At 39.6% G+C, this 27,980-nt stretch overlaps 1 protein-coding gene across 1 annotated transcript in view; it reads left to right on the forward strand.

Annotated features, from left to right (window-relative positions):
* Nucleotides 1–27,980, forward strand: part of FGFRL1 (fibroblast growth factor receptor like 1) — a 128,226-nt gene that overhangs the window by 11,706 nt on the left and 88,540 nt on the right. Inside the window, exon 2 of the mRNA XM_042456809.1 lies at nucleotides 1,492–1,764. Within this exon, the coding sequence (XP_042312743.1) occupies nucleotides 1,596–1,764 (169 nt within the window). The 5' untranslated portion in view covers nucleotides 1,492–1,595. The remainder of the gene's footprint in view (nucleotides 1–1,491; nucleotides 1,765–27,980) is intronic.

Raw genomic sequence — 27,980 nt, forward strand, 5'->3', positions numbered from 1 at the left:
GTATCTGATCTGAAGAGAAACCAGAGTATATTTCTTTCTGTATCAAGGCCTTTCATCAGGAGTTGTTTTTTCTAACTCTGACTAACCAGATGCAAGAACTGAGGCAGATATCTTCCACAAGTGGTGCCCAATGTTGCTTTTAGCAGTGACCCTGTGCTCTAGCCCAACTTTTCTACACTTTCTGATGGTAGAATTGGAACAGCTGTGGCTGCTCTGACTATGCTGCAGTTGTTTACCACTGTGATGTTGTTGTGTGCTTTCAAATTGTTTCCAATTTATGATAACCCTAAGGCATTGGATTTTCTGGGGCTGAGAGTGTATGACTTACCCAAGGTGGGTTTCCATGGCTGAGTGGGGAATCGAACCTTGATCTCCAGAGTTATAGTCCAATGCTCAAACTACTACATCATGATGACCCTTGTCACTGTGATGGTGGCCTGGCTGTTGTCAGAGGCAAGCACAACATCAAACGTCAAGATACTGTCTTCATGATAGAGAGCTAGCTACTTCAGACAGATTAACACACATCATGGCAATGGTATCATTCAAACATGCCACGCTACTATGTAGTCTCATGTAGCACGATCTCAGGAGAGTTCTGCATAATTCAGCTGTTTTATTTATTTAATAGCACATAAACAGAGTGATATAAATTGTATTAGGATATCCTGTATCCTTAATGGAGTCCCTCTCCATCAAATTCTTTGTGACCTAGGGCCATTCCCAGTTAATTTCCATAAGATTTTCTTTGTTTGTTGAACAAACTCCAGCTGGCCACTATTAAAGAGAATTGCTATACATGAAAACATTAAGGGAAAATGTATTGTCTTAACTGCCAATGCTGTTACTAATTTTACTTTTGGGTTTTGTTATGTTTCAAACAACTAGCAACTTGAGGGTAGTGAAGAAGTCTGTTCCCTATGATGTTTGAATAAGAGCAACAAGAGTTTAAAATTAAATCAGTTTAATTTCCACATTTGCTCATTTGGTTGGTGTCTATTGGTGGCAACATGTCATTTGATTCAGAATGTGTGTATGATCTTTTCTTCTGTAGTGAAACTATGCTTGCAAATGAAGGAGTCATGGCTAGGCTGGAATCATGAGCAGCCATATCCAAGTCTCAGCCATTCAAAAGTTGCTGGTGCTTTTCTGACCAAGGAAAAAGTCCAGGCATCTGACCCTGATACCAGGCTTGATTAATCTAGAGGTGTCAATCTGCTTTCCAACTGTACGAGGTGACATTCCTCAGTCTTATTCCTTTCTGTCCTGGAAGAAGACTCTTATGTTTTGAGTATCCATAGTAGTTCTCTCATAGGGCTACTTGACCCATTTGAAGACTTTGAGTTTCCCAGTTTAGGCTTAAACAGTAGTGGTTGGTTTTTATGTATACATAATTCTTAGTAAATTCTCACAATTTCTGAATGAAGGTATTTAAGATGTCAACAATAAAACTAAAAAAGTGGTTTGGGATTTCTTCCTTTTCTTTCTCAGGCCCTCCCAGAATTGCTGACAAAGTGATCCACCGGCAATCTGTGAGATTAGGAAGAACAATCAAGCTGCTTTGTCCAGTGGAGGGTGATCCGCCTCCTCTCACTATGTGGATGAAAGATGGACGAACCATCCATAGTGGATGGACAAGATTCCGAGTCCTCCAACAAGGGCTGAAGATCAAGGACGTAGAAAGTGAAGATGCAGGAACATATATCTGCAAGGCCACCAACGGTTTTGGCAGCATGAATGTAAACTATACCCTCATTGTGATTGGTGAGTACAGCAAGAGTTCTCTGTGTTCTTTGAGAGGCGATATCTGCCTCCAGAGGTTGGAAATCGACTCTGTAAATAATCTACCAGCCTTGTAAAACTAGCCTGTCCCAATATTTGAGGATGGCCAAGGCTACATACAGTACTGCACATCTCTCTGTCACAGGCAGCAGTTTCAAGATAAGATTAGCCAGTACTGGTGCCAAAGGTTACAAATAAACAGGATTGATGCAATAATCACTGAAACACAGATCACAGTGAGTTCCACAAAGGAAAAGTTGGGTGATAAGGCGAGGTCACACTAGCCTTTGTGATCTCTGCTGGAACACAGTTGTTCCCAAACAACCCTTTCTCTAAACTCATGTTTCAACATGCATAGCAAGGACAGTGGGGTCACTATTATCATCTAAAATAACAACAAATGGCACCAGACTGGCATTAGGTCTAAGAGTTTTCCTGTTCTCATGATAACTTAAAAACAGGGGCACAGAGGGTATTTTCTGTCTGTGCCTGCTGGTCCATAAGGATCAGAATTTTAAAATGTGGTATCTATTGCAGTCACACAAGAGAGCACAACGTTCTTCATTTTACAGCATAATAACGCTTCTAAGGGCAGGACAAGAATTAAATTCAGTCTCTATGCCTTTGCATTTTATTCCCTTGAGTGAAAATCACTTGTTAGTGTAAAACTAAGGATGGAAAAGATTGTTCAAAAACATTTGAAAAAATGTTTTGTTTTTTCCCCCAAAAAGTATTTCTTAAATATTGGGAAATCTTGATGGGGAAAAATCCTGGATTGATTAGAATCTTTGCAACTTGAGACTTATTCTGTCCAAAGTTGTGATAGAATGTGATTTTTAATTTTTTTCAAGAAAAAGCATTTTCAATGTAAAAATGCTATTTTCTGCACAAAAAGCGTGTGCAAGTTTTGTGCAGAATAAACCTGCACTTTCTGCTCAGCATTTTCTCCATCAAAAATAATACTTTTGCTGAAAAATATTATTTTTTGCACATAAATATTATTCCCTTTGCAGCTAATATTGTTTTCTGCACAAAAGATGTGCACATTTTGCACAGTATAAGTCCCAAACTATGAATGGTGTTTGAGGACTTTCTTACAGTGTGAAGAATATTGTTGAAACTACTCATTGCTTCCTTGGAGAATAAAATTAGCAAATACTGTACCATCCCTGTTTAAAACGTGGTGGCTTGAATGGCAGCACAAACCCGTGCCCCAGTTTGTCCTCCTCTGTTTGCTGCCCCCAAACGGCCAAGAGACACAGTTTTGAAGTCCGTGAAAATGGGTGTGTGAGAGACTTTACATGTTTTATGCCCTCTTTTGTCTGGCATTCCTCAGGTTCTTACTAATAAGTAAGATATTTTCCCCCCCTCTCATCCATGCTGTTAATGCAGTCTATGAGGGTTTAGGGTAAAGTAAGGATATACTTGCTAAAAGGTTATTTTCTTCTGTCTAAAAGAGATCTAAGAATACAATTTCTTACATGCAGTCCTTATGTACTTAGACATAAGTCCCATTTATTTCAGTGACACTTATTCTCAGGTAAGTATATATAGGATTATAGCTGAAATGTCTTAGAACCAGTGTTTTTCATTGATACAACAGTTACAGCTTATTTGTCTGATTTTATTGTTCCTGAGGTTGTCTTTGGCAGGCATTTCATATTTCTCTCCTACTAATGCAGTTTCTTTAAATTCTATTTATATCTCCTGTGAAGGGCTCCAAGTGAGCACAAGGGGTGGCTGTCTGATTCTTTCAAAGGTTTCACCTCGGCTCCAGATTTTAAATGTGCTCAGCACATGTTAAGAGTACTTTAAAACATTTTATTATGAAAGCTTCCGGTTTCCCCATTTATTTTGCACAAAGGTCTGGACTATACATTATGGGCTAAAACTGTTAGTCCTTTCCACAGAAGGCCTATCAAAATCAATGAGACTCAGGTTGGTTGTGACTGATAAGTCTTATTTGAACAGGCTTACTCTAGGGAGAACCTCTCCAAAAACAGTACTTCAGAATTTTTAGGATTCTATGATATAAGGGAAGATAAATACAGTTCATTTAGATTTCAGACTGAATAATCGCATCAATCCATAGTTTTATTTTATTTTATAAAAATAATAACACTGTTACTGTTCCAAAATTCTCTAGTATCAGTTCCTGTTACATATTATTGTTATGGCTTCTAAAAGAATGTATGCTTTTCTCACTTCTAAAAAGTAACTTAAAGGCATTGCTGTTTAGTTTAATTTTTTAAAAAATTACTGCTACAACCTACTGGCCTGCAGTACAAAGCTACTTTCTCTTATCATCTTTAATATTCACAACAGGATTCCATTGAACTACACAACTACAGTGCCATAATCCACTTGAACTGTCTTGGTAACATCCTATGGCATCCTGGGATTTGGAGTTTAGGGGTGAGCATTTAGAATTCTCAGCCAGAGACCTTCTCCGGTGCCTCTAATCAAACTACAAGCCCCAGGATTCCATTGGATGTTGCCATGGCAGTTAAAGTGGAATATAGTGGTTTACAGTGTGCCTGTATCATACACGAGCACGCCTTACTCACCTTTTAGCATAAGCTGAAAGCCATGCTGGGAAAAGGGGCAGCACATCCTGTAGGGTGTAATGATGCGCCTCATTTAAATATGGCTCGAGCATATGCGGAATTCCCCTTACGCGAGGGGAGTGGGTGGGAGTCCAGAATGGATCCCCCTCATATGTGTATAGAGTCATCAGGCAGAAACATAAGTCCAAATGCAACAGATGTCATCTAATCCTCCTTGACAATTGACGGCATACCCCCATAAGTATAAAAAGAAATAAAAGTGATGTTCTTCCTTGTTAACTGTGTCTGCAATAGGATGTATTTGTAACTTCACCACTGGAAAAGGTATTACTATATATACTCATGTATAAGTCTAGAAATTTAGGCCAAAAATTGACCCAAAAAACCTGAGTCAACTTATCCATGGGTCAATGTAGGTACTGTACTTTAACTGTCATTAAAAAAAAAAAAGGAACCATCTTCTAATGAAAGGCAAGAGTGTCATCTGACCTGAAAGCACTGAACCACCTCTGTTTTCTCATCCTTCCAGCCTTTAATATGAATGCAAACAGTTATGCCTGCTGGAAGTTTGTAAGTTCTTTGGCATTGTTTTCCTTTTCTTCGTCCTTTACATACTTTGTTAGATGCTCCTAAATTTTACCCTCGACTTATCCATGGGTAATATCAAAATCCATAATTTTGGTCCCAAAACCTGCTCTCGACTTATACATAAGGTTGACTTATAATCGAGTATACACGGTAATTGCAAATGGATCTTGGGACCTAACAGTTACAGAATCTTGCTATACTCTTCTCAGCAAAAACAAAACCTTACAAGCCCAATTACTCTAAGTAGAAACCTAGCCAGTCTAAGTAGAAGGCACAGTTCCCTCTCACAGCAAAGCTTAATAGGTTTTGTGGCTTACCACAAGATTTGAGATGCTAATTACAGTGGAGAGACAGAACTCATCTTTAATCAGAATTAGCATTCCAGGGATCAAATACAAGAGTTTCTTATCCAACAGAATTATCTGTAGATCAGAAAAACAAATGTACTGTGTATTTTGTACAGCTTGTGTATAGCAAAGATCCTGTAAATCTCTTTTCTTTGGCTGCTACCATTGGTCATTCAGCAAATGAATATATCAAAAGTAAGCTGAAAGTAAGTAAGCTAATAAAAAAGAAGTTGTTTAAAAAAAGGAAGAGCACTTAAAGCTATTACCTAACAAGAGTAGCCTCTGCACAGAGTTGTTAACCATATCTGGAGCCAGAAGCAAATGGAAGGAGTGTCTCTTTTTGATCTAATATACAGTGGACCCTCGCCTTATATGGGGGATCCATTCCGGACCCCCCCCCCGCGTAAGGCAAATTCCACCTATGCTTGAGCCCCATTCACTTAAAATGTGTATAACGTGGGCGCACTGTATAAGTGAAGCTGAGCTTTCAGTTTTTGCCTACAACTTGCAAAGTTCTTGCTTCTCTGTTCAAATCACACATTGGCGGGTTATAGACCACCCATTTGGGGCGGTCTGTACCCGCCCCTTTCCCCAGTGTATCGGGGCCTCAGTGTGAAGAGCGGCAGCCGCTGAGGCCCCGATCCGCCGCTTTTCAGGCTGCAGGGAAGCAGCAAAACGCCGCTTCCCCGCAGCCTGAAAAGGGGTGTCCCTGGGGCTTCAAGCCCCAAGGACACCCCGCAGCGGCGGGAGAAGGAGAAAGGGGCCACTTGGCCCCTTTCTCTTTTAGTCCACTGGGCGCAGCCGTCTGAAGGCTGCGCCCAGCGGAATAAACCAGGAAGGAGCTCCGAAACGGAGCTCCTTCCTGCTCCGTGTTCAGGGCACACTAAGCGCCCTGGCGCGGAGCAAGGACGTCACGTCCGCACTGCCCCGTCTAAAGGCGGCGTGGCCGTGACGTCCTCACGGCGGCGGCCGTATGGAAGGGCCGCCACTGTTTAGTGCATGACAGGCACGCACTACGGTTAGGGCGGTGCGGAAGCACCGCCCTTTTGTAACCCTAGTGCGTGCTCGTCACACACTAAAGTGCCGGTCTGTAACCGGCCAATGACTCACCCAGATTATAAGAGTGTTTACCATACACAGAATTTCCTTCAAAATAGTTTTTCCCTGCTGAGTTAATTGTGGTTTTATGTTTTCTTTGTCTTGTACACAACAAATTGACTGGTATCTTATTGTGCAGTTGCAAGCGTATAAGTTACACACCTAAACATTGGTAACTGCTTGGCATTCATGTTTACAACCTTGACACACAAGTACAAATAGCAATGGCAAGTACATTTCTATACCGCTTATCAGTGAACGAAGCAGTTTACAGTGTGTAAGCCAATTGCCCCAACAAGCTGCAGTACTCATTTTACTGACCTACGAAAGATGGAAGGCAGAGTGGACCTTGGAGCCTTCCTCTAGGATCAAACTTACAGTGTTTAAGGCATTTAACCACTATGCCACCAGGACTCCCTAAATGCTCTTCCAAACCTACCTTGATAGCCAGCAGCTGCACTGAGCAATGGAGGTTTGTTTTGCTGATGATGGAAGCACAAGATGACATTTTCATCCTCTTCCTGCCAGTGAGTAAGAACGTGACAATCAGAAGCAAAACCCCTGTTGCAAACCCTTGTTGCAGCCTTGTTTACTGTTGGGGAGAGAGCTGAAACCTTCATCCTGTTGTGCCTCAGTCACCAGCAGAATAGACCTCAGTCACTTGGTGCCGCTGGTTATTAAGGCAGATTGAGTGGATGTGGAGTCAGGTCAGGGGATGATATTGTTTAACATCTGTAACTACATCAGTGATGTCAGATCTCGGCCAATACATCATTACCCTGTGTAAAAGAAAATCTATTAAGGGAGTCTTTATAGATTTATAAAACTCAGTTTGTACATTGAAAGTACACTATTTTCTGTTTATTTAATATGTTTCTTGACACATTGTATAAAATACAGTTTATGTGACCGTTCTCTCTGTGGACTTCATTAATCTGCGTCTCAAAATCATTTAAGCTATGAAAAAATTCTGAAGTGCAAAATAAGAATCCATCTGCTACCTGGGGGAGAGCGTGACAAAATCATTTTGGGGGGCTTGTGATGATTGCTTCCTAGCAAATATTTCTCATAGTGCCAATTACTTAGTGAATGTACTGTGCACAGTTTTCAGAGAAAGGTGAAACAAAGTTTAAAAGTTTCAAGGGAATTTTAAAATGACAACAATCAACTAAGAATAGGCTTGTCTCATACTAGTTCATATCACAGAGCCACTCTTTTGTTTCATGTGCATGGACCAATGCATAAAAAAGTGAAAAACATCCCTTCTGTAGTTTTGTAACATTGGATTCCAACTTGCCTAATTTTGTAGTATGATATTTTTCTACAATACATAGCATCAAGATTTTTATTTTAAATTCATATATGTCTCGTGCCTACTACCAGGTTCCTTTTCAGTTATTTTGAGTGAATTTTATGGCATAATAACACAGTGCCCCTGTATTTAACAAAAGGTAGATGGCAGTTATCTCTTATGTTATCATGTATATTGGTAACTAGTAGCAAGTAGATTCAGGACTGTTCCAAAACATTTTGGCATTTGAAGTGGAAGTTCTCAGAGCGATTCGCACACTACTGCAGCAGGATTTTTCTCAAGGGCCAGCCTCATTAAAATGAATCGGAACTTCACAAAGATACAGTATTTTCTCCTGCACATCTTCTGTTAATTTAAATGAAACTACTTTAAGAGCATGTCCATGTGGATTGTACTTGATGACTAAATCTTCCTCTCATCGTTCCTTGTGCTAAAAACTTTTTCACTGAGGTTCTCCACTCAACTTGAAGCTACCAAAAACTGTTATAAAGGAGGTCTACAAAATGACTATGCAGTTGTGCTGTGAGATTTGAATGTCTGAGATGTTTGAGTGCTGTGCTGTGCAAATGCAAAGACAAGACTGTGGCCCAGTGTAAATATAATGATGTTATTCAGGAAGTGACATTGTTATAACTGGTAGCTATGAGCCTTGATTCCTTCACCAGTAAAGCAAGAGTCAGATGTGGGCAATGGTAATCTTAATTTTAATTGCTTGTTTTTATGTTAAAATAATAGTTTCATTCTTTTCTTCCTCTTCTTTTCTGTGACAAGGTTTCCTCCCTCATTAGTTTCATTTTGTTTTTTTACATGCTCTGCTGTAGGGCATATGCTAGAGTGATATCCTACACTGTAGGGTTTATCCTGTACTAGCCAACAAATGGCCCTTAGTTTCCAGTAGACCCCTCTCCTCCTCTTCATCATTCTCCTTCTCCCTCATGAAGTTGTAACATAGGAGTTAAGTTCAGAAGGTGACAACACCTGTTCACAATTTAAAGAAAATGAAAAGATTTTTTCCATGGTTGTAAGCATGAAATTCATACACATATGTATGCGTATACAATTTCACCAGCATATACCATCCTGCGGTAGACAAATGCAAACCAGAATTACTGCCAGGGTAAATTTAAATCCTTGACATATGGATCTGTTTAACCCACAATCCTTTGCAGATGCCATGGAGTGTGTGGTTGCTGTTACATCCATACAGGCATCAAGCCTACATATTTTAATAATTGTATTAATTATTGGCATTATTTTGAAAGAAAGTAATACACAATGCTGGCTAGTCTTGATGTTCTACTATTGCTTTGATCTGGCTCATTATATACCTCCCATTTCATTTAGTGGTAGAAATGGAATTAGTGTCTAAGTTAAACTGATTTTTACAGTATATATTTATTTTATTCAGATTGCCATGTCTTTCAGTGTAAAAGTATGACTAAATTGTGTCCATAGTATGTGTTTTACAAATGCAGAAGATTTCTGACTTCAGGATTTTACAGAATCTTTACCTTCATTAAAGCTTTTACAGCAGCCTTTCCCAATCCTACACCTTATTCATAGTGTGGAAATAACTTGGTGTGAAAGCGGGGTATTTCTGTGACATTCCCACTGGCCCTTAATGCACTCGGCGCTGTTTGGGGGGAGGGCATGAAAAAACCCAATTAACCCAGTGTGTCTTTTTAAAAGGTCCAGAGCGATCTGGATCTTCAGTAATGGGAGTAAGCTACTGAATCGATCCGGATCGTGGGGATAATTTCTGGACATGGAGGCGCTTCGATGTTGAAGCAAAGCAGTGCAGGTGTGAATGCCAGAGAGGATTTAAATGCCTTAGAGACATTCGGTCTCATTAAACATAGTGGGAACATTGATCCTGTACTGCATCATCGTGGAGATCTGGATCTCTGCAGGACAAAAACGTAAATGTGAATGCTCCCTTAGTCGTCTTCTGATTTCTCGACTGAAGTTTCCGTTCCGATTAATATTTGAGCCAAGGTATGGAGGCTGTTTGACTATTTCAATTTTCAAATTGTCTAGGATGAATTCTTGTAGATCTTCTGTGGTCATTTTTTTTTAATATGCAGCATTTATCCAACCTTGGCACTTTTCTCTGTGACCTTCCATAATAATTACTCTAGATCTTTGTTTGTTTCTGCTAGTAGCATTGTGTCATCTGCATATCTTAAGTTGTTAATGTTTCTTCCTCCTATCTTCCCTTCCTCCTGCCTCTGTCCAAGCCCACTTGGTGTATGATATTTTCTGCTTACAGATTTAATAAGTAGGGTGATAGCCAATTATTACTACATCTTGCTATTGGGGCACATGGGAAAATTTGAATATCTGACCATCCCTAAGCAAAGAAGGGCTTTCATGCTAGCAAGGTTAAATATCCTTCCATCTGGGTTCTGGAAGGAAGATACAAAAAAGTACCTTACCATTGTCGGTTTTGTCCTTGTGGCCTTGAGGAAGTCAAATCAATCAGTCACATCCTTCTTTGTTGCCCCCTTTATATAGAGGCCTATGCTTTTTATATAACTCCTATTATTAAACAACTACCTGGAAGAAAGAATAAATTCTATGTCAAATATCTTTTAGCAGACTGTAATGAATGTGCAACCAGCAGAGTTGCTAAATTCCTTGCAGCTGCTATTACTCTCTGTATAAGATATTTGAAACAGATACAGTAAACCTTGTGAAATAATTGCCATTATTACTCCAGATATTATGTGACTTGTATGAAGTTTTATCTGCTTTTACAAATTGATCGACAATACTCGTCTATATGTATGTGGATGGGATATGCCTTATTATTATTATTATTATTATTATTTATTTTCTTGCTATTGACATTTAAATGACTATGCCAAAGAAACCTTTTTGTAATATTTCTGTAATTCTTTAAAATTCCCTTGTAATTTGCCACACAGTAGAGAGTTTTATCCCATTTTAGATTTCTCAATGATATGTATGGACATCCTGATCGTATTGTGTCTATATGGATATTTGGTCATTATTGTATTCTATCTTTGTACTGGCTGTATGCCGTAATAAATTGTTGTTAATAGGGTGATAATATACAGTCTTGTCTGACCCCTTTGCCGATTGGGCATCACTCTGTTTTCTCTGTGTTCTGTTCCGACGAGACACTCTTATCCTGAGTACAGGTTATGCATTAGGACAATCAGATGTTGCAGCATTCCAGTTCCTCTAAGCACAAGCCTTGTCATGTTCTGTTCAGTCAAAGTACTGTATTTGTTGTAGTTAATAAAGCACATGCAGATTTTCTTCTAGAATAACTTGGTGCTCAATATTGTCCAACATATGTTTGCAATGTGATCTCTAGTGCCTCTTCCTTTTCTAAATCCAGTTTACACCTCAAGGATTTCTTGTTCTATGTATGGTAGGAGTCTTTGCTGCAGAATTGTGAGCATGGCTTTGCTTGCATGGGAAATCAGTGTGATGGTTCTTTAATTAATGCAGTGTATTATGTCTCCTTTTTGTGGGTTGGGATGTATATCGATGGCTTCCAGTCTGTGGGCCACTGCTTTGTATTCCATATTTGTTGAAAGGTTTTAGTTAAAATCTAAGATTGACTCTGTGGGTTGTAGCAGTTCCATTGGTATGTTATTTGTTCCTGGTGGTTTGTTCTTTCCAGTTGCTTTGAGTGCAACTTTTACTTCACTTTCCAAAATTTGCAGTTCATCTTCATAAGTTTTTTCTTCCCATGTGTCATTCATCCTTTCACACTTTTATATAGCTCTTCTGTGTATTGTTTCCATCATGTTTTTTTTTAATTCATTGTGGTTGTGTCTTATGTTTCTCTTCTGATCATAGGGCACACCCCACCCTTGGTTTAAGCTTCTCTTTGAATTCTTGGATCTTGTGGAAGTAGTTTTTTGTTATTCTTGTTCTTGTTCTTCATTTGTTGTCAGCTTCTATTGCTTTGCATTGATTTTTGTAGTATTATACCTTATCTTTATGAACTAATTGTTGTACAGAAGTATTCCTGATTTTGATTTTGTTTCTATCTCCCTTTCCTTTCCCATATATATATATATATATGCACAATTATTTCAATATCTGGAAAAATCCAAAACAGAAAACAAAGTCCTTGGTCACTGTTGCTTAAAAGGTGGCTTGATTTGTTTATAGTTCTGAATTACTACAGTCTGCTCTGTCTCAGGTGCTAAGGAAGAGCATGGTAGTAAGAAGCCAGCTTGTGAATGAACTGAGGGAGTCAAGTGCCTACTACTAGTTGGTCTTCTCATCCATCATAGGTTATTATTTCTGTTCTGTCCTTTGGCTGTTTTGAAGTGTTCTTCAAGCAATATAAGTCAACATTGGTTGTGGAGATTAGGCAAAATGGTTTTACTTCATACTTGCTTCATAATTGCTTCCATTCCTGTGCCTTTCAGTAATTGTATTTACTGATTCAGAAACTATTTCTCAGCCTTTCACGTTCTACTCACCATATAAATGTAAATTACCTGTGCCTTTTAATTCTGATAACATAATTTCTTATTTTCATGCTGAAACTGGATTTCAGTATCTAATTTCAACAGAGTATGAAAAATATTTTTAAAGATTTACTTCAGATATCTCAGTATATGATACCAGTAAAGAATGTACTGTATGTCCTATAATAGCAGTATAGCATGTATTCTAATCCTTCTTATTATATAGTGATCCATGTTCTTATGTAGAAAACTGTATTTACAGTGCTTACCTCTGGTAATAAATGTGAAAATAGACATGAGGGATCAAACAGTATGGGGACTAAATTTTGTATAAATATTCATTTATTCAATTGAGAATTTCTAAAAACAGTTGGCCATAGCAACTATGACCACTCTCATTTTGCAAAGATGACCTATTAGTCTGCTAATGATGGCAGAATTATATGAGTTAACATTCAGATTGTGCTGCATTTTTCAGTGTTTGCCAAGCTGCAGGGGTGCTATGGCTGTAAGATTGTTTCTTTTGTCAGCTTTATTGTGTTTAAGGTGCCTTCCAGTGTGGTTTTTTCATAAAATTGCGCAGCTGCACAACTCTGAGGCTGAGAGGTCAAGATGTCAAAAGGATGTCATATTAAGGAGGGAGCAAGCTTGTTTTCTGCTGCTCCAGAGGACAGGACACGGAACAATGGATGTAAGCTCCAGGAAAAGAGCTTCCACCTCGACATTAGGAGGAACATCCTGATAGTAAGGGCTGTTAGACAGTGTAACACTCTCCCTCGGAGTGTGGTGGAGTCTCCTATCTTAGAGGTCTTCAAACAGAGGCTGGATTGCCATCTGTCAGGGATGCTTTAACTGAGAGTTCCTGCATGGCAGGGGGGTTGGACTGGATGGCCCTTGTGGTCTCTGTGATTCTTTGGGGAATTATCCATCAAATGCCACCATTCATAACACATGGAGACGTTTTGCTTGCCTAGGCAGAGTAGGGCTCTCTCTCTCTCTCCCCTCCGTTCCCTTCTCTTGAAAAAAATTAGCAAAATGCACTTACATTATGTTAAAGAAGTCACTTGTCTTCTTTCTGATGTAGTTTGTATCTGTGAAGATAAACGTTTGACATTTTAGGATTTATCTTTTAGAAGTCACAAGACTGGAAAAACACAGATTTGTGTTAACAAGGAATTAGAAGAACCCGCACCATGTAAGAATGCCCCAGTCTTCATCTTTCTTTGGATGCTGTGATTCTGTAATGGGTTACTGTACAATAAGAAGGCAAACAATGAAGAACAATGAGATTATTTGCACACTAATTAAATGGTTAGCAGTCATTTCATAATACAAAATCCAGTAAGATAAAAAGAACCCAGTGCTTTTCCATTTAAAAAAAATGCACAGTAAAGAAGGAACTCTCCCATTGCCGCATCCATGATCACTGCCTCATATGCGGGTGGGTGTTTTTGGGGAGAAGTCGTGAAAGGATTTCCTCTTTGTGGAGAATTAAAACCTTCTACATCAAGATGTAGCACAAGACAACCTGGAGAATTCTCACACTATGTGAACATTTAAATAGCTACTGAAATGAACGTTTATATATTTCCACATAAAATTCACTTCTTTTCCTAGAGCTCTTTCACTTTTTTTCTTTTAGCAAAGCGTACAACACTTTACATAAGGCACTAGAGTTGGGTGGGATGGAAAATACAGTGGCCCTTGGTATCCACTCAGGTTTAGTTTCAGGAGCTCCTGTAGATTCCAAAATCCGTGGATGCTCAAGTCCCATTATATAAAGTGCCACAGTGAAATGATGTCCCTTACATAAAATGGGAAAATTAAGGATTGCTTTTTGGAAATTATTTTTTAATATTTTAAATAATAAATAATAAAACTTTAATTTGTATCCCGCTTTTTGTTTCCACAATCAAACTATGGGTGGTTGAATCTGTGGATAAAAAAAATCTGTGGATATGAAGGGACAACTGTATGCTTCTTTAGTCTCACCTACTGTAGGGAAGCATAGTTGACTACAACAACATCAGGATGCACCTTCAGAAGACCAACTGAATACACCTGCCATTGAAACCCATACTACGTATTTCAGTGAAATCCACAGATGTATATAATGGACTCTGATCTCTGATGCATTGCTTTCAATCCTATTACTTTCAACAGGATGCACATCCAGTTGAGCATCCACGTTGGGCAACAGGTAGGCATGCATAACTGCATGGGAGTAGGACTGGATTAAGTTAAAGCCTTGTTGTGTAGTGCTGGTGGTAGTGACACCACAAACAAATCGATGAAAGATCAACTTAATTGCCTGGGTAATGGGAATATATTCGGGATGAGAGCAGACTGGCCTTTTTTCTTCATTGATATTGTCATATAGCTGCATGGTGTCATAACAAAATTGTTTTCATTTTTTGGTCTCTGGTTAGTTGGGATCATGCTGTAAAGAATCCTTTCAAGTGAAGCATATGAAAGTGATGCAAAAGAAATCAGCAGAGGGGACCAACAACGGGAACAAAATGAAAACAATTTTGTTCTGGCACCATGCAGCTATATGATAATAGCACTGAAGAAAATGGGGGTGCGTGGAGGATAGAGATCACATTTTCCGCATAGACCTTTCTTTTAACCTCTAAATTTGTTTCCTTTTATTTTTGGTTTGGCTTGTAAAACTGGAAGCCCACTTGAGCATAGGGGATCCACAGAAACTAAATTTGACTGGAGAATCCAGGATTTGGAGTGAGAAATGTGCTCCTTGAGTTTCAGACAGAAGCTTGAGTAGGTTTACAGTCAGCCCTCCATATCCACAGATTTTGCATCCTCAGATTCAACCATCAACAGCTTGAATTTATATGTGTGTGTGTGTGTGTATTAATTTTCCAAAAAGCAAGCCTTGATTTTGCCATTTTATATAAGGGATGCCATTTTACTATGAACCTTATCACACTCAGTTTCCCCGTTCCGTTCCTGTTGACAAGGTGGACAGATCAGGAAACGGGCTGACGACGAACGCTATCACATTAAGTCTTCTTAGCGTTATGTGAATGCGAAAAGAATGATCGCTATCGCACACCGCTAACGGAGAAAACGACCTGTTGGACCTTGCTGTGAACGGATATCACCGCACAGCCAGGTCCCATCCCAATGACGCCCCGACCATCCCCTATCTTTGCGCATGCGCAGTTTACAAAGAAAATTGCGTGCGGTTTTCAAAAGGAGCTTGGGGCATTCTCGTTCCCTGTGTGTTCTATCCTAAGATGGATTCTCATGTTTTGGTCCTTCTCCATACCATCTCCCGTTACCTGATAATGGAGCAGGAACAGAGAAGGAGGACACTTATGTACCGCTTGTTTTTTAAAAAAGTTGCTCTCAGACATGCCCTTGCTAAGCTCATGGATGTAGAGGATGCACCCCCTACAGATCTCCTTGAATGGCTATCCACATTTCCATCACCTCAGAGATGGTGGTTACGTCCAATTCTTAGGAAGAATTGGTGGCGTGAAGAGGTGATGACTTTGTGGGATGACGACATGTGGGAGACACATTTCCGCATGAAACGTTCAATTTTTTTTTATCTGGTAGAAGTGCTCCATACCTACCTGAAATCTTTTTCTGGTATCAAACACTGTTTCCTGCTTTATTTTTCATATAGAGACATGTCTAGATGTTCTATAATTTTGAGGAATGAAAGTTGTTAAAACAACTTGCAAGGGAACCTGGTAAAGGAAAGATATCATGATAGCCCGTCATAACTGTAGGGATCAGAGGGGATGCAATTGGAACGCCTAGGATATCGCACACAGAGGATTTTCTGTTCTCATAACATTTACTGGTGAGGGAGTACAGAAGAGAATCGTCGGGGACATTTTACGCAAACGGAACGGAACGGGAACCCATTGCAAACGTCTCGGTAATGAGGCTATGCGATAAAATCCGTTCCATTCCGTTACCATTGAGACCTCGGAACATTTACAAACATGTGTGCGATAAACTCCTTTGCTATTGTACATCCACAGAATTGGGTATTCATGGCAGGTTCTGGAACCAAACCCCTGTGGATACCAAGGGACCACTCCCTTACTGAGTGTTATGCTGTTCAGAGCCATTACTCTAGGCTGCAACCTTGGTTACCTTAGGATTTGGCTTTAATTGGCATGGTGTGATTAAATTTGCATTGTTAAAATGTGATTCATTTACATTTCAGAGATTATGCAGTCCTCTATGAAATTAAATCATGGAGGTTTGAGCCAGAAATGTGTTCAAGCCCTGTTTTATCAGGATCAGATTTTTTTCACCTTTTACAGAATATATAGAGAGAATGAATACTAAATATATTTACTGAGGAGTCTCATGTAGTGCAATTACACTTGTGTCTATAAAATTCTGTTTGGGTTGTAATTTTAAAAATAGAAGAATAATTATTTGGGGTGCAGGGTCTGATTTCCCAACATGGCTGGATTACCTGCTTCTTGTTGCAGTGGTACTTTTTGCACTGAAAAGGCATCTTCATTTATTTCAGCAGGTACAGCTTTCTTTTGTTTGAATTTTGTTTTTCTGTTTTATATGTGGTCGGAAGTCACAATCTCCTCTTCACGTTACTGAGAGGAAGACAATTCTTTTCTTGACTGGCAGGTGGTAGAGGAAGGAAAGAACACTTCCCCTGCAATGTGGAATTCCCTGACCTGCCTGTTGCTCCCTCCAGAGAAATCCTAGGAATCTTTCAGAGGACAGTAACGGCGCCACAAACCCCTAGCACAGCCCAGTCTTTGTGTTTTGTTTGTTTGCAGTGTCCCTTGACAACTCCAAGCCCACTACGGACTCTTCTGGTAGCCACAATATACTTTGGCAAAGAAAGTGGCCTGCAGGGGAACTCAGAGTTACAGTTTTGGGTAAAGTAATTCTAGGAATTCCCAATGCAAGCCGTTTGCAGAGAAAGAAGATGTGATCATTATTTTGATTTTTGCAGGGCTGGGAAGTGATTATATACCAATGAAAGGAAGTGGTCATTGAGAAGATCATTTCAAAGTGTCAAAGTGTTCAAAATGAATCATGTGACCTGTGCACATTATGCAAATTGTGTATGTCTGTGTATCTTTGTGATAGCGAAATTGTGTAATTTGTTCTGCATTGTTTGTTGTGCGGTGAGCAAGGAGCTATATACAGTCAGCCCTTCTTATTCAGGGATTTTTTATTCACGGATTCAAGCATCCATGGTTTGAAAATGTTTTAAAAAATATAAATTTCAAATATCAAACCTTGATTTTCCATTTTATATAAAGGACACAATTTTTCCTGTCATTATATTTAATGAGACTTGAGCATCCACTGATTTTGTTATCCATGGGGGATCCTGGAACCAAACCCCTGCATATAACAAGGTCCCACTGTATCATAAGAGTGGGAAGAGACCACAAGGGCCAACCCCCTGCCATGCAGGAATACATAATCAAACACTCCTGACTGATAGCCATGCAGTCTCTGTTTAAAAACCTCCAAATAAGGGCCTTCTCACTATTGCTGGGCATTCCTTCTGAGATAGTTGTCTCTGAATATGTTTCAGTCATCCTTATATTTCTGAAGGAATAATGGAAAGGTTTCAAGTGTGCACCTAAGGTCAAGAACCTTTGATCCCCATTTCTGTTCACTCCAGATTATTATTATTATTATTATTATTATTATTATTATTATTATTATTATTATTATTATTATTATGTGCTGTAAATTTGCACTTTGATTCTGCTTCCACTTTTCCAGTTTCTATTCTGAGGCCTGAAATTTTGTTTTAGGGAGGAGATATTCCCTCCACCTCTTTGATATTCCAAACCTTTTGTCCCAGGAAGCTTATCCTGTTGATTCTGCAGTTTTGTTAAAATTATTACTGTCGTAGGGGCTGCTCAGTGGACAACGTGGGGACATGAACCCCCTTTGTGGTGTTAATACTGTCTTTTCAGTGATGCAGAGTGACTGCTCTGTCTGCTGCAGGCTTTCCTTCCTGTGCCCCTTATTCTGTCCCAGTCTAGTGAAAATTGCCTTTCCCTAGCCCTGGAAAAGGAATCCCTGCCTTTATCTCTGACTTGTGCCTCTTTTTGCATAGAGAAAAAAGCCTAGGTGGCACTAGGGGCAGGCTTCATGGGATGCGAAGAAGCTTTGGGTGGGAGAAAAAGGCTCAGCCTCAGATATCATCTGGACTATAAGCAGTCCTGCAACTAAGGATAGAACAGATGCTTTAGAGAACAGTGTAACAACATTCAACTGAATAGTGAATTTATGTGCTGTATTTTACTATTGATTTCTACCACTTACCAATGCCAGTTTGCATGGTGAAGTGTGTTGCCTTGCAGCGGCACAAGATGTTTGGTGTGGGGGAAAGGAAAGTGTAAAATCTTAGAACACCTTTTGACAACAGTGGCTTCTTTTCAACATTCAGCAGTACCCCTTCCCTTTCCCACAAAATGTAATAATATTTAATACACTAAAATACAAATTGCAGTACAGTTGGCCCTTCTTGTACACGGATTTTTTTATACACATATTGAAGCATACACAGTTTGAAAATGTTCAAAAAAAGTATAAATTTCAAATATCAAACCTTGATTTTCCATTTTTTATAAGGGACACCATTTTGCTATGTCATTATATTTAATGGGACTTGAGCATCCACAGATTTTGTTATCCATGGGGGATCTTGGAAGTGTTTCATCTTTCAGAACTAGGTGTAGAAAGTTCAATTTTCCAGAAAAGAAAAGTATGAAAGCTTTCTGGAAATTCATTTGCTTGTGATGAATGTTTTAAATTTCCTTCCCAGTCATCCCAGTGCCTTGAAGTACATGTTGTCTTGGAATGGAGTTGAATTAGAACTCCAACAAATATTAATGGTTGGGTAACATCTGATCTTGTGCAGTCCCTCTTCCAAAATTGGCCACAGGCAAGCCAGTCAGGAACACAGCAGTAGTTAAATTCAGCCAAAATGATGTGATCTTTAGTATGTGAAAAGAACTTTTGTAGAGAACTATTTGAGGATAGAGCCAAAGAATATTACTCTTCATTTGCTTTTCCTTATGGTGCTCTCATTAGAGGGAGCTGTTACTTTAAACAAGCCCCCTTTATGAATTTCTCTCAGCCCAAACTACTTATAATAAAAGTTTTTAAAGATGGGTCTGCCCTTTTCACACATAAATGTGTGTGTTTGTGCATGTGCACCCACACGTGAACAATTTAAAAGGACAAAGCAGTACACAGATTTATATATGTATGTTTGTGTGTGAGTACAATTTCTTGCCACCTATGGCTTCTTCACTGTAGCCTTTCCTCAAGTATTTGATTCCAAACAGCTCAGCATCTGGGACCTGGTCTCTGGGACTTAGGGAATATGAATGGAGGTTTCAGGCACATTCTGTTTTATGCCTATTTGTTCATTTAACTGATAGTATCCTTGTTTTGAATGTGAATGGAAGAGGACCGTGTTTAAAAGATATGGCCCTGCTGCCCTACATTTATAGTTAGGGCTTAAAAGACAACACTAATATCTCTGTTTCATAGTTTTGCATTGTAGCACACTCAGGATTCCATGAGTTATGGACCACAACTCTCTCAATACCCTATCATGTTCAGGATGGCTTTTCCCAAGCTATGGTGAGGGGAAATGGAAAGATTTCTTTACTGTGGCCATGCTGACTGGAGGATTCTGGGATCAGGAGACCAGAAAATAACTTTCCAAAACTTTTTTAAGGAGCTTTTGTTAAGGAGATTGTTTTGTTAAGAAAGTTTGTTTCCTAGGGAATTAAGAAAGAACAATTTGAAGCTTCTATGACAGGTTTTTAGAATCATGGAGCTGGAAAGACCACAAGGGACCACAAAAGTCCAACCTTTTGCCATGCAGGAATATACAATCAAAGCACCTCAACAGATGGTCATCCAGCCTCTGTTTAAAACCTCCAAAGAAGGAGGTGTTTTCAAAACATTTTGCTGATATAATTACTTGTATTCACTCTTTCTTGGACTTCACATTAGAAACAGTAAGATGTTTAATGCTGCCATCTATCTAGGGTCCATTGGTAGGATCTTTACTGAAAAGGCCTTACATTGTCTCTCCTCACCTCTGACAATTATCAGTCAATGTCTAATCTTTGTTTTTGGGACATAGTCCTGATGTTCAGGTTTTTCTCAGTTGATTATCTGGATTCTTTTTAGTGTACGTCCATGCTTCATTTCAAAACAGAGATGTCTTGGCCATCTTGATAGATAATGTGTATTGGGAGGTAGGCAGAGGGAATCCATGCCTTTGGATTCTGATAGACATCACAGCCGCACTTGATATCATTGGTTGTGAAATCTTTCTATGATGCTTGGCCATTTGGTACCCGTGAGTGGGGTTTGCCATGGTGGGTTCTCTTTTTTAAATGAATGGAGTTCCTCTGAGCCTTCTGTATATACTCATACATACATATAGAAATTTTAGTCAAAATATTGACCCCAAAAACCTGGGTTGACTTATCCCTGAGTAAGTACTGTACTGTAATTCTTATCAAAAAAAGTAACTGTCCCCTTCTTTGAGTTCAGTGACGAGAGGTGAGAACTTAGTCTGTCCTGGGATCACCTAAAACAAACTGGTCCCCTCTACTTTCTCCACCATGACACCACTTCTGACCTTTTTGAATTGCTTGATGGGAAAATAGCAATGGTGGTAGCTCTTTGGCACTTTCACTCAAAGGAGTGCGGAGAAGAATCAGGCTTTGAAGGATCTGAATAAGACATTTCTGTATATCAGATTTTCAGGGTTAAAATCAGGCAAAGTTATTGCATTAAAGTTAAAGGTTGTAGCCACTGCAAATGCAGTTGCTATTTTCTTTGCTTTGCCTTTACATCCTTCTTGACATGTCCACATTTTCTTAGCCCCTCCTGCACCTGGTTGCCTCCTCCATACATCCCAGAGCCACCATTTACCATAGTTCTCTCCCCATCCATCCAGTCTTTAGGGGGAGCACAAACAGTTATGCCTGACAGAATGTTGTAAGTTCCTTGCCATGGCTATTCTTTACAAACTTTGTTATGTACTCCTAAGTTTTACCCTCAACTTATCCATGAATCATATCAAAATCCGTAATCCCCCCCCCCCAACACCCTCAACTTATACATCAGTGGTGGCGAACCTATGGCACTAGTTCCAGAGGTGGCACTCAGAGCCCTCTCTGTGGGCACACACACCATCACCCCAGCACAGAGTTTGCCAGAGTTTGTTACTAGAAAGCCAGAGGGACGTGGCACTTTGCGATAAATAAGTGAGTTTTGGGTTGCGGTTTGGGCACTCAGTCTCTAAAACGTTCGCCATCACTGTTATACATGATGGTGACTTATAAATGAGGATATACAGTACTTTGCTCAACCCCCCTCCCACAGTTTCAGAGAAGAACCAGAAGAAATATGGAGAGAAGCATGTATGTGTGTATGAGAAGACGTAATGTTTCACATGCATCCCACCATATCTCCCAGTCCTGTGCTTTTGTGTCCCCTGCATTTGATAGCAAACCAGCCCACAGTGTAACACATGGGTCAAACCGTGTTCAGCTTAATGTTTAGCTTAAATTATCATGTGTTTAAGAAAGGGGAAGACTAGACAAAGGTCGACAGTACTGTATTAGGAACTCTTTTCAATTGGAAGCTGAAATTGCACATAGTTTTTCAGTACCACAGAGAGAGACACAGAATGTTTAGTATTTTAGGAGTATCCTCTTTCTTACAATAGCTGGCAAAGAACAGGATTTAATGTGAGTCTGGCCAACAATTTAGAAAGCACCCTTATAGATTCATACTGGAGCAGCATACCAGAATGTGACAATTAAAGCCTACATCTGGAATTCATTGGTGGAGCAGATCCTAAGTAAACATTAAATCAATGTCGATTTCCTCAGCACTGGATTTCCTCTTGCTACCACAGCTTAACTACTATCGTCCTTGCAGATAGAGCTAATGATAAAAGCAGAGCAAAGTATCACTCCATGCATGCTTGTTTGCTCCATGTTCTTTTAACCATCTGTATCTTTTCTTTTTGTTTCTCTCTGTATGGAAATTACAATACACACAGTGCATATATTTGTTTGTCAGCCTATGTGCATCATGATTGGTAACAGTATTATTATTATTATTATTATTATTAACCTTTATTTATGAAGCGCTGTAAATTTACACAGCAACATCAATTAGTAAAACAGCTGGTAAAATACTTCATAGATTTTCCTATCATATGCTCAAAGGAGTCAACATGTATTCATGTGTTATCAATGTGAAGAATAGGGTGATCTGATGCAACAAGAACAGCAGGCATTTCAACAGGTATAGTCAGAACCACTGAATGAAATTAACTGAAAGTGAGTTTGGAGTGGAACTTAGAGAAGTTACTTTTTAATTACACATCTCAGAATGGCTGTTTTTCCATACTCTGGTTCAGACAAATAAAATACTTGAAATAAACCAGGATTAGCCTGTGGACCATGTTGATGGAAGATGTGTTTGTGCTTCTTTAGTTGGTTTTAATAGTGTGTTAGAGAAACTCAAAGAAAGGAGGAAGAAGAGGCATGCAGAGGCAGCCAACACCTGAATGCTAGTTGGTGGAAGGCAGACCGAGAGGGAGAGGAGATTAATTTTATGTCCTGTTGTTTATTGCATTCCCAAACACATCTGGCCAGAATGCTGGGCTTGATGGATCATGATGTTATGAAAGGATGTGGGCAGCTTTTGTTCCATAGCAAACTAACCCAAGATTGCCAGCTTGCTAGGCTGTTCCACTGTGATCATGGCTTTCAAACCTCAACCATTGGAAATCAACAGAAGTTTCAGGATCAATGCAGACCAAGTTGGGAGCTACTGTCAGCAGAGATTCTCTTATCACCATAGGATAAATTTGGTCCATACTTGCCTTCTTTGCCCTTTGTCCAAGCATGTAGCATGAAGGAGCAGTGAGTTACATAGACCACCAAACTCATACTTTAAATGCTGGAACAAGTTAGTGGACTACCTAGTTTTTAATGGGAAACGCACACGCTTCTCAAAAGCGGTCAAGCATTCTAAAACTGGATATGGAGGGTTGTCACTTCCAAAACTTGATCTTTACTTTGAAGCTTCTCAGCTAAGTCAGATCCCCCAGTTGATTAGCAGAAACAGTCTGACCAATTGGCTAGACATTGAAGTTAACACTGCATCCCCTGTTACCTTTGATTAGTTTTTTTTCTGAATCTATATACAGTGGATCCTTGTTATACGCTGGGGTTTGGTTCCAAGATCCCCCGTGTATAACAAAATCCGTGTATGCTCAAGTCCCATTAAGTATAATGACATAGCAAAATGGTGTCCCTAATAAAAAATGGAACATCAAGGGAAATGTATACTTTTTTGGAACATTTTCAAACCGTGTATGCTTAAATCCGTGTATAAAAAATCCGGGTATAAGAAGGGCCGACTGTATAAATTCACTAAAATTTGTAATAACCCTTTTTTGCTCACTGCCTTGTTTTTGTGGAAGAAATGGAGGCATCTCTTGGCTCCCTACCCTTCCCTTTTATGGCCTTTTCTTACTCACCCTCTTTTCCAGAGCCCAGAAAAATATGCACAGTTTCGAGGTTGGGAGGTTTATGGCCTGTATACAGTTAGGGACCTGTTCCACAATGGGACGACCATCACAATGGAGCAACTAATCTGTGCTCTGGGCCCTGGTCATCAGAACTGATACCAAAGAATACAGATACAATTATTCTTAAAGAAACTGCTTCAGATACAGGAATATCCTCACCCACTTACTTTTTTTGAAAACATGTGCATCTATCCGGCTATATATTCAAAAGGCCAAATAGCATGCATATATAATTGTCTGCTAGAAGAAACATTTGGGAACTCAACGCTTCATAAGGCAGGATGGGAAGCAGAACTTTCCCTTTCAATTGATAGTAACACCTGGGAAAATATATGGACTAATTTACCATTTAAAACTAGGGCCCGTTACAAACGGGCCTTAAAGTGCGCACTCTGCGCGTGCTAGGATTAGAAAGGGGCATCCTTTCTGGATGCCCCCAACCCTAGCATGTGCGGAGCGCGCACAAAATGGCGGCGGCCGTTCCACACAGCCTCCGCCATTACAACGTCACGACCGCGCGGCCTCTATATGGGGCGGGGCGGACGTGACATTGTCACGCCGCTCCAGGGCGAATAGTGTGCCCCTTCCCCAGCCGCAAAAGGAGCTACAAAACACAAAAGGAGCTCCTTTCTCCTCCTCCCAGCCACCGCGGGGTGTCCTTGGGGCTTCAAGCCCCAAGGACACCCCTTTACAGGTCTCGAGGAAGGGGCCTTTTGCCGCTTCCCTGCGGCCTGGAAAGCAGTGGATCGGGGCCTCAGCGGCTGCCGCTCTGGCCACTGAGGCCCTGATCCGGCGGGGAAAGGGGCGGGTGCAGGCTGCCGCTTTTCGGCGGTCTGTAACGCGCCCAAGTAAGAAGAAAGTTGTGACTAGGGGGATGGATGGTTTACATAAACTTTTAGTAGAGAATTTTCTGGCTGGGGTCCATATCATATGTTTGGGACATAAGAGGAAGACAGTTGTAAAATGGTACTGCTTAGCCACTGTTGATAGGTAAGCTGAAGTCTTAAAAGAAAGCAAACATTGGAATAAGGGGTCCGGCACATTTCAGCCTGATAGAAGAGGTGATCTTACTGGCAACAGTGTAAGAAACTGGCCTGGAGAAGGCTAAGAAATGCTTTTCTTTTTATAAAGGATAGTGACGCATACTTTCAAAATTTGGATTTATTTCTTCCAGTATAGAAGAGGAGATGGGAAAGAAACACAGAATGAAGAAGGAATGCAAGGTCATAGATAAGAGTGCTTTTGCAAAGCTCAGCTTAGTCTAAATTATTATGAAGCCTATATCTCTCTCTGAATAGGTATGCTTCAAAGCAAGATCCAAAATAACTTTATATGCAAAAGAAAATTGTAGCAGAAATTATGGGTGTGAAGTGAAGCTGTTCACAATCTTTGCACATCATGTGCTGGGGCTAATGGGACCTTGTGTAATGAAGTACAGAATGTAACTTTTGGGGCATATATTTGGTTGTTGAGATTTCTCTATGTAGGCAATAAGTTCTTCACTAGTATCATTTAATTATAATGGATTAGTTGCTTGCATTTATATATCACCTTTCTTCCAGTAAGTTCAAAGCACCATAAAACATTCTTTCCTCTCCCATTTTACTTTCACAGCAACCCAGGCATTAGATTGAGAGAGCATAAATATGCTGACCCCTCCCTTATGAACTGCATGGCTGAATGAATGCATGAATATGCAAATGAAAATACGCACACTAAATAAACAAAATGTTTTTATTCATATACTTTGGGACCTTCTTGGAAGTGTACTTGACAGTGGTGGCTAGAGGTACCCTTTACTTTAGTTGATCTGCAGATTGAGGCTCCCTTATCTGGAATTCCAAAATCCAAAATATTCCAAGATCCAAAATTATCTACATGAATGGCATTGCTTTGTGTCCACAAACTTTCTATTATGCAAAAAATTATTTAAAACATTGTGTATAAAATTATATTCAGGCTAGCTGTATAAGGTGTATAAGAAACATAGGTAAATTTAATGTTTAGAGTTGGGTTCCATCTCTAAGATATCCCATTATGTATATGCAAGTATTCTTTAATTTGAAAAACTCCACAGTTCAAAGTATTTTGGTAAGGGAGACTCAGCCTTTACTGTATAACCCTACCTAGATATACTGTAGGGAGATCTTGCCTCCATTACTCATGCCCCTGCCCACCTTGACTATAGAAGTGTAATATAGGCGCTATCCAGACCGGTGCTTTGCGCCGGCCTGGATTCATGCTAGGGTTGCCTGAGGTGGCCAAATGCTGCAGAGGAAAATCAGCATGTGCATTACAGACTATAGCAAAGCATTTGACTGCATAGGTCATGAAAAACTATCAATGTCCCTTAAAGACATGGAAGTATCAATACATCTAATATTCCTGATGAGCAATCTGTCCTTTGGACAAGAAGCTACTGCTAGAACAGAATATGGAGAAACAGACTGGTTCCCAATTGACAAAAGGGTCAGGCAAGGCTGCATTTATCACTCTATTTGTTCAAATGTGTATGCAGAAAATATCATAAGAAGAGCAGGTTAGACAAAGAAAAAGAAGAAGTAAAGATAGGAGGAAGAAACATCAACAATCTAAGATATGCAGATGACACCATACTACTAGTGAAAAATGTCACAAACTTGGAACAGGTAAAAGAAGAAGGTGCAAAGGCAGGCTTAATGCTGAACATAAAGAAAACAAAAATAATGATCACAGAGGAACTACATAAATTTGACATAGAGAATGAAGGAATTGAAATAGTTAAAGAGTTCCTTATTTTGGATCAAATATTGATCAGAATGGAGATCGCAGTCAGGAAATAAAAAGATTGGGAATGGAACGGCAGCTATGAAGACAAGACAAGACAAGATCATAAAGATTAAAGGTATACAACTGAACACTAAAGTTAGATTCATGCAAACCATTCTCCATTATTATGTATGTATGTGAGAGCTGGACAGTGAAGAAAACAGATAAGAGGAAAATCTATTCATTTAAGATAGGGTGCTGGAGAAGAGTGTTGAAGATACCGTGGACATTCAAAAGGACAAACAAGTGGGCCCTTGGGCAGATAAAGACAGAAATCTCAGTGGAAGCCAAGATGATCAAATTGAGGCCACATCATGAGAAGGTATGACTCATTAGCAAAGACAATAATGCAAGGAAAGGTGGAGGGCACTAGGAGAGGAAGACCACACCCCAGATGGCTAGATTCAATTAGGGAGATAACAGGCATGAATCTACAAGACTTAAACAGAATAGTAGAGGATAGAGGCTTGGAGATGTCTCATATACAGGGGTCACCATGAGTTGGGGACAACTCAAGGGCAGTTAACAGCAACAACAGATGCTAATAACCCCCTGGCATTCAGGCCATATTGCACCAATTCTGCCTCAACTGCCCTGGCTGGCTGTTGGCTTCCAAGACAAACTCAAAATGCTAGTATTAACTTTAAAAACTTTAATATTGGGGAAATAGTTAAGATGACTGGTATATGAGCTAGGGCCATTTACGGCATGACTCCATATTTACATATGGAATTCACTTCTTCTGAAACATCAGCTTCTATTAGGCAGCACTAGACTTATTTTTATTTCAGGCTGCTTTTAATAAAGAGCTTGCATTATAAGTTTTATTAATCTAAGTGTTTTAAGATTTTATAATAGAATGGCTGACTTGATTTCAATTTTTAAAACTGCTCTTCTTGTTTCTTGTTTCTTATTTTTTAACTGTTAATGATGTTAGTTTTAATATGATTGCATTATATTTCATAGGTAGCGTTGGGGAATTATACATGTATTTTGAAAGGGTGCTTTGCAGTCTCTTAAATAGAAGTGAAATAAATAGTTGTGTTGCAACTTATTCAGTCTAAAATGGCCTCCTGTTTTTGTCTCATGTGATTCCAAAATCCAGCATAGCATTTACAAAGCACAAGACTGAAGACTCTGTGCTCTTAAGTGTTTTGTGTGTTAGGAGAGGCTGGAGATAAGCACTGATGCTTCCTGTTCCCCGTGCATTTTGTGTGGGATTTGTAAGAATTTGATATGATGGCCTGTTACAGACTGCCAAAATAAAGCTGCTTCAGGTCTCTTTGGAGGTATGCTGTTTAAATGATGCATGCATCCTAAGAATCCTGAATCTGCACCAAAGCTGCACTCCAGTGCTTAGAAATGGAGTGTGGCTTTGACACAACCTCCAGACTCTTA

The sequence above is a fragment of the Sceloporus undulatus genome, chromosome 3 (assembly GCF_019175285.1).
Source record: "Sceloporus undulatus isolate JIND9_A2432 ecotype Alabama chromosome 3, SceUnd_v1.1, whole genome shotgun sequence".
NCBI classification, from domain to species: domain Eukaryota; kingdom Metazoa; phylum Chordata; class Lepidosauria; order Squamata; family Phrynosomatidae; genus Sceloporus; species Sceloporus undulatus.